An 8,078-nucleotide genomic window follows, 5' to 3' on the forward strand; every position below is an offset into this window, starting at 1 on the left:
TCTCTCTCTCTCTCTCTCTCTCTCTCTCTCTCTCGTGTACGTGCACCCCCGTGCATGTGTAGGATACTTGTGCCTCTCAGTTAATGTTCATAGAAGCAGAGGTTGATGTTGGTTGCTTTCTAATCATTCTGGACCCCACCCATTGAATTTACTAGCTAGTCAGCCAACTATAGGAATCTGTCTGGCTTTTAAGTGGGTTCTGAAGATCTGAACTTAGGTCCTCATGCTTGTGTGGCAGGCAAGTTGTGACCTGGACCATCTCACCAACTTTTAAATATACTTTAAAATACATTTAAACCCCAGGGTTTAGAGTAAAAGACATGAAGAGAATGAGTTTCAATTTCTCCTAAAAGAATAGCAATTTGTTATCTTTAAACTAGTTGATTTGGGTGCCAAAATAAGATTATCGCATAGGCCTTGGAGAGACTTATACTGTTATGGCAAAGCAATCCTTCACAGGAATGAAGGAGGATTGGATATCTTTGTTGTATATAAAGTTAATAGATATATTTGAGGTTCCTAAAAACTGTTCAAAAGAACAGGTCATATACTTGTCAAGTAAGCCTGTCCCATTAATATTTTAACATAAAGCTTCAGTTTATGAAAAGAATGTTATCTTTAGGTAAGTGCTAAGATCTCTCTCTCCAGTCCTAATTTGTGTATTTCTTGACATTTTGTTTTTCCATATTATTGTTTCTTGTAATACTTTTTCACTTTCATTGGTCATACCAGAGAAATATTTGGATGTTTGGAAAATGGGAAAAGCTTTATAAGGAAGGCATTGGAGCCCAAGGGTTTTGATTATTTGACAGCTAAAAATGTATTTTTTCTATTTAATTACATAAAAACACCTGATTTATTATTTACTTATGATTCAGGAGCTAGTCTATGATCAGTGAAGGTTAATTTGTTTAAGCCTGCTTCTACTCAATAACTGTAACATGATTCCTTACCTTTCATCTTTGACCTGCTACTGTTGGATGCCAAATCTTAGAAAATAGTTAATTTCTCAGAAGCTTTTTTATATAGCTCTTTTTTTCTTTACTAAATGTTGGGTATTATCTATTTTTAATGAGAATACCATTAGTAGGTGTTGACCAAGCACCACTGTTGACAGAGGATTCTGTCCAAACCAGTCCTGCAGTCATTCAGTCCCAAAGAAACACACAGAAGTCTACATTAATTGGAAACTTGGTATGGGAGGTCATTTTGTCTATGTGTAGCTTGTATTGGTTAATGAATAAAGAAATTGCCTTGGCCTGTTGATAGGGTAGAACTTAGGTAGGTAGGCAAAACTGGACTGAATTCTGGGAGAAGGAAGGCATAGAGAGGCACCATGGATCTGCTGCCAGAATCAGATATGATAATCTTTCCCAGTAAGCCATTGATACATGGCGGTAAACAGATTAATGAAATTGGTTAAATTAAGATGTAAGAGTTAGCCAATAAGGGGCTACAGATTATGGGCCAAGCAGTGATTTATATGCTACAGTTTCTGTGTGATTATTTTCAGGGCTAAGCTAGCCGGGCAGTCAAGACCAACAAGCGACTCTCCCCTGCAGCATAAACTGGTTGGCCTAGTAGCTCAGGCTTCATATTAACTCTTATAACATATATTAGCCCACATGTGGCTTGGTACCTTTTTCAGCGAGTCAGTCACATCTTGCTTCCTCTGCAGCTGGGTCACAATTGCAGACTGAAACTTTCCTTTTCCTATAATTCTCATCCCGCCTCTATTTTCTGCCTGGTCGTCCCGCCTCTACTTCCTGCCTGGTTGCCCTGCCTATACTTCTTGCCTGGTTACTGGCCAATCAGCGTTTATTAAGCAAGTGTAAGAATCAAATCTTTACAGGGTAAAACCATTGTCCCACAGCACTTTCCCACTGTGTTTTTTTTTTTCAAAATAAGAACTCTGAATCTAATAGCCTTTGTTTAGCTATTTGTCCAAGACCACTATCCATAACATATTATAACCATCATCCTAAACAAAGATAAATTTCTATAATCTATTTTTTAGGGGGAATGTGGGCATAGTTTTCCAGGCTACTTCCTGCTGATTGGGGGCACTGATAATCTTATGGGGACCTAAAGAAAATTAAGAATTTTGGTCAAGTCATGACTGGAGTATCCTGTGAGGCTTGATCATCTTAGGCAGCAGTCTTGAGTCTGTTCTGGATGTAGAACTCAGACGTGTAGTCCACTCACCCCTATCCGAGATTTCTCAGGAGGTCTTTCTTAGTAATTTTCTGGCTAAGTTGTCTCCTTACTACAAATTGACCACCTATGTGTGGACTAAATCCATGTAAAACCTGAGAGAGCTTGTAAAGGAACTCTAGACACCAAGAAATGAAGTTTAACCGCATTTATTTTCCTTGAATGGGCTTTGCTTGCTGGCGGCATGCTGTCAGTCCTTTAAGAGAGGTTTTCCTGATTCAGAGGTAGCAGAAAAAAAGCTGTGCTCTTTTGAAATGCTGTCTCTCTGGGCCATGCTGCCAGAATGATCTGTGCCTCATTCAGGCAGGAGGTCAGACTGCAGAGCATTTGTATGGCGTTTGTGAACAGACTGCTGCAGCTTGCTTAATGACAGCCTGAACTAGATGTGTGCTTGAGAATGGGGTTGTGGGTATGACCTCTTAGAGGCAGCAAACAGACAATACCATATATACCGTAGTAAGGCTTCAGCTTAAGTATGTAAGAAGTGCTTAGCATTTTCAAAAGTGATCCTTGACAGTAAAGAATTACAGATACACAATAGGACAGGTTCAAATATTAAGGACCTTTAATTGGGATATAGTGTTGGATAAATGTACACAGTCTTGGGAGAGAGAGGAAAAAGAGTACAAAGAGTTACAAGAAGTAAATATGGCTGGAGAGGCGGTTTGCTTCTTTTATGTATATATGGTTTTTTGAGACATATATTTTAAAGGTATCTTGAATTCAAAATATGGGTATAAGAATATATGTTACTTTGGAAAATATCCTTTCATTTCAACAGAGGATAAGGACCTGTGGATTGCTTCCAGAGTAATGTTATTTGATGGACCAAGTCCCCTGAAAGTTTGCCTTGAACACCTCTCAAAAAATTGCTTCACCCAATAAACAGCAGGAAGCAGTTTTGATAGAACTATGCCCATATTCCCAAATATTGTTTATAATTATTTTTTATGTTTAAAGGGGGTATGCTATAGAGATTTGCATTGGCATGGATCTTGGTTTATTGATGCAAATTTAAAGTCAATTCTGTTATATGTATATTTCTGATTTTGATTAAGGCATTGTGTTTGTGTAGCTCATTTAAAAGTTAATGTATAATTAAGAAATATAGGTCAATAGATAATTATCTATAACAGTCAAACTTGTAGTCATGTTAGGTTTTCTAGCTGTTTAGAGAAGTATTTCAGATGGATAGGCATTCTTCAAACATTTTAAAGACTACAGAATGTGGCATTTAAAACATTTTAAGAGCTTAAGACTGTTGATGGCACATCACTGCTGGAAGCACCAATTACTTCAAGCGGAATAGGCATTGAAGAGGCTCCTTATGGAGTTGGTTAGCCATTTGTGCAAGAAACTGCTCTTGCCTGGACTGCTTGATGAACTGGACATTCAGGACTTACAGAGTAATGACAGCTGAACTTGCCTAAAGATGAGATGATCCTTCAGGGTTTATGCTTCATGAAAGAGTCTGCTAGACATTCTGCAGAATACAGAAAAATGTGACTGACAAACTGCCAATATAGTCAGAACTGTCTTTGAAATTTCCTGCTTCATGGAAAAGTCTGCTCTATACTATGGGCCAGTATGCTAGAGATGGATGCCCCAATGATGCAGAAGAACTTTGGTTGACTGTCCAGGCAGTGAAAAGTCTCTTTTAATTCTAGAATTTAGAATTTTAGAAGTTGCTTACAATGAATTTATTGTTTACTTAGGTAATATTATATCCTTCTGGAGTCTTTGATGGAGTTGAAGAATTTATAGTTATAGTTTTCTTTAGTTATGCTAAGAGAGTGCTGGCATTAATGGCATGTGCCTCTACTTCCTGGTTCATTTAAATTTCTTATTCCTATTAACCCTTTACTTTTGTCTACAAGGTGTTGTTGATTGCTTAATGGTATCTTTGGTATAATGTAGAGGAGATTTTATTTAAAAATTTGAGTTACTTTGCAAGTGTTTATTTTATTTTATTTTTTTATGTATGAGTGCATTTTCTTAACATCTGTCTGTGTACCACCTGTATGCCTAGTGTCTGCAAAGATCATAAGAGGGTGTCAGATTTCCTGTAACTTGAGTTAGGGATGTTTGTAAGCTACCACTTGTTTGCTGTGAGTAAACTGGACCCTCTTGCAAGAACAAGAGCTTTTAGCTAGTTAATCATCTTTCTACCTACAAGAGTTTGTTAATAAAAACAAATATAATTAAATGTTTCTTTTTTACATTTATTTATAGTGTTGTGTGTGCATATGTGTATGTTGGCATATGCATACTATCATATGCAAATGGAGTTCAGAGTACAACTTGTAGAGTCAGTTCTCTCGTGCCATGTGATAGTTTTCTTTCTCATCTATCTCTCGAGATAGAACTCAGGTTGTCAGGCTTAACAGCTGCTCTCAACCACCCAGACATATCACCAATGACTCACTTGTTAAATTATTCAAATCACACATTCATTGACATTCCAGATTTGTATAACAACTTTGCTTAACTGCAATATAATACCTTCATACAAGTATCTGCAAAGAGCTCAGTGCTTTAGATGTTCAAAGAGGAAAAAAAAAATGGGCCAGCCCTGTTTGTTTGAGGTAAGAATAGCAAACTCTGTATGTCACATCTCACAAGGGCGGAGCTAAAAGATAGTTGGGGCCTGGTTTGGTTCTTTTATATCAGGCTTTCCATAAGAATACATAGGAGAAATCGCAAAGGTTCACATATAACTATTTACCAAAGAAATATCATAAGAACTATTTCATGCATCCAATGAGTTAAAATCCATTCATTAGGCCTAACCTACCAATAGCCCCTATGTGTGCACCAAGCTTTTAATTAAGGTAAAACTTTTGGTGATGTTCAGAACATGCCTAAACTGGCACAAACATTCCATATAGCATTACTACTTTGTAATGTTGATGCATATCTGTGGTAGTAATCCCTTCATACAAACACTGCATGCTGTACTACAGAGTTTTGATGGATATTTGTGGTGGTAGAGTAACTTTGATGGAAAATCTTCAGACAGACACTCATGCTTCTCTGTATCTTTTTCTTGGTACACAGTTCATATAAATGTACAAAGTATTTTAACATATTTTCTCATTTCAAAAAAAAATCTCTGTTCTGAGTTTCTTTTTAGATGTTAAATTTCCTCACTTATATTTTAATTAAGCATTCATGTTCTACTCGCGGGCGTGGTATGTTATGTAGTTAGCAAAATATTTCATTGTTGATTTTATTGCAACTGTTCATTGTGTTTCAGTGCACTTGCCGGAATGACATGGTTAAAATATCAATGGATATATTTGTAAAGAAATTTCAGCCAGACAGATACCAAATTTGGAAACAAGGCAAGGATATTTATACTATTGACCATACAAAACCTACTCCAGAGTCTACCCCTGAAGTAAAAATATGGCTACAGAGGAAGAAAAAATTAAAAAAAGCATCCAGGAGGTAAGGATTCTACCATATCCTGCTAATAGTATGGACTTTATTTAAATGTATCATGGAACAAAATGTTCTCCAGGACTATTGGTTTATTTTTCTCTCTGCTATTCATAACTTTATTATATTACTGAAATTTTGAGGTAGTGTACGTTTAGTTTTTGAATTGGTGTAGTAGAATTTAGGAACAGGTAGTCACTTATGCAGAGTATTTCTGAAATCAATGTACATAAGGAGTAGAACAACATAGAACTTTTTGGAATTCTTCCATAAATTTATTTTAAGTATGTATTTGTTCTTTACCTTATTTACCATATTTTAAATAACTTTACTTACAACTTCTATATGCTACCATTGTTTAAAATTTTTATTTATGATTTCTCTCATTAGCTGAAATACTTCTTTCCTCATCTTGATGCTTATGCTGTGATTTTATTCTTTTTGTTTCCTTTCAAAGACTCAAAGGAGAAAGCATTATTTCTGTACCTTGGTGGTCTTTCTAAACCTTACATCCAATCCACTTTTGTGACTAGGACTTTGCTAAAACCTTTGAATAGGCTGTGTGTCTTATGGCTCAGATTCTTAGGTTGCATATTAACTCTTAAATTTTTGTTTAGGTTTTTTTATACTATTGTGTATTATTCTTTCAATTCATAAAAATAATAGTTGAAATCTGTTAATTTTCTAAAGCCAAGAAAAAAAATCCAAGAAATTCAATTCATTCTTAATCTTACTTTCTAGAGAGTCCATCTTAATATTTTGTATATATTTCTTTATATTTATGTATATTATATATAATATAAAAATATTATACACCTTTCAAAATTAGCTTTTGCTATGTTAACAACTGAGTAACCATGTATGTGAGTGCTTTTCATATAATTAAATTATTTCTTTAGCATAATTTTTAATACCTACATGTATTTGATCTTCTACAGTTAGACTTGTGACACCTTTGTTTTTGTTGTAATAACACTATAATTTAAATATTTTGCTCAAAATTTAGTATTTACTTTATAAGTTATCTCAGTAAAATGAATAACTTACTGTTAAAACTTTCCAAGTTTGAGATGCTGTAATTAGGGAGTCAGTGCCTCTGAGGCTTTCAGGAAACATAGCAGTCTGAAATCTTGAGAAACGTGCAAAGTAGCACTTGTGGTCAAGTGAATAAGCTGGCATAGCTATTAAAGTCACCAGGCTTTTCAACTTCATGGAGTACATAAATTTGATACACAGACTGCCAGTGTTTAATCAGAACATGTTTCTCATTTCATACAAGTACTAATGTTCAGGAGTGTATTTTGTTTTTATTAGCTGACTTAAAATGATGGTTGATGTGATGGCCCTTCAGTAAGACCTCAGCATGCACAAATATAAAACCCCCTCACAATCTCTGAGCCATGCCAGCTACATTGTTGGTTTACATGTATACCTTGGATATGCAAATATTGTTTATGGCCTCAGTGTTGTTATTGCCGCTGACAGCACCCAACTGCTAATATGTGTGTGTTCTTCTTTATTCTGTTTAGCTCATTTGTCTGCCTTACATGACTTTACAGTGTTATCTCATTAGGTATTAATAATATGAAAATTCAGTTGTTAGTAAATCAGTTTAAAACAGTTATGGTTTAAAATTCAGACTATTTGTAAAAATTATATTAAATAACTAAATTTTTCTTGAAATAAGCACCTAACAGTATCATTTGCATTGATAAGTGTTTCATATCTATTTTGAACTTTTGCTCTGACCACCTTCCTTTTGTTAATAGCCTCCAGGGTAATAAGTTGCTCTCTAAAAGGCCTAAATCTGAGGAGGATGAGGAATTTGTTGAATCTAATGGGGAGGAGGTTTCAAACTGTGCCATATGTCCAGGGCACCTAAAAGTCACTGAAAAGCCAGGAAAACCATCTAAGCAGGGTAACACAGAAGCACCTTCAGAGGGAGAAGCTTCTGATGCCAGGATACAAGCAGATCAAAAGTTATTGAATGACACCAAACTCTCAGGTAAGAAAATGTATGATTATTTTTCACTTGTGACTATGGTAATTAATAATCTGATGCCTTAAAACACCTAGCTTTTTCATTAACTAAATAAACTTACATGATAATTCACCTATGAGAACAAGTGTATGCAATGCTGTGAGGGATACAGTTTTTTTCTGCAATAGAATTCTGAACTTAACATCCATTAGTATACACGTGGTTTAATAAAAAACTAAGACTTACAAAATTTTAAAATTCAACTTAAAATTTACAAGAAAAAAAAGGAATTTATAGATTACTCTGTACAGATTTCTTGCTACTTTTAAGAAGAAACTAAAGAGCCGGGCGATGGTGGCTCACACCTTTAATCCCAGCCCTCGGGAGGCAGAGGCAGGAGGATCTCTGTGAGTTCGAGACCAGCCTGGTCTACAGAGCTAGT

The 8,078-nt window shown here is 35.4% G+C and overlaps 1 protein-coding gene across 4 annotated transcripts in view; it reads left to right on the plus strand.

Moving 5' to 3' along the window:
- The window catches only part of Kdm4c (lysine demethylase 4C), a 169,069-nt gene that overhangs the window by 81,758 nt on the left and 79,233 nt on the right, over positions 1–8,078 (plus strand). For 3 of the 4 annotated variants that reach the window (XM_005352661.3, XM_026782063.1, XM_026782064.1), the window contains 2 exons: positions 5,471–5,664; positions 7,425–7,660. In XM_005352661.3, coding sequence (XP_005352718.1) covers positions 5,471–5,664; positions 7,425–7,660 — 430 coding nt within the window. Of the gene's footprint in view, positions 1–5,470; positions 5,665–7,424; positions 7,661–8,078 lie in introns of those variants that run through there. The other variant, XR_003377397.1, reaches the window with a different exon arrangement.

The sequence above is a fragment of the Microtus ochrogaster genome, chromosome 10 (assembly GCF_000317375.1).
Source record: "Microtus ochrogaster isolate Prairie Vole_2 chromosome 10, MicOch1.0, whole genome shotgun sequence".
NCBI classification, from domain to species: Eukaryota; Metazoa; Chordata; class Mammalia; order Rodentia; family Cricetidae; genus Microtus; species Microtus ochrogaster.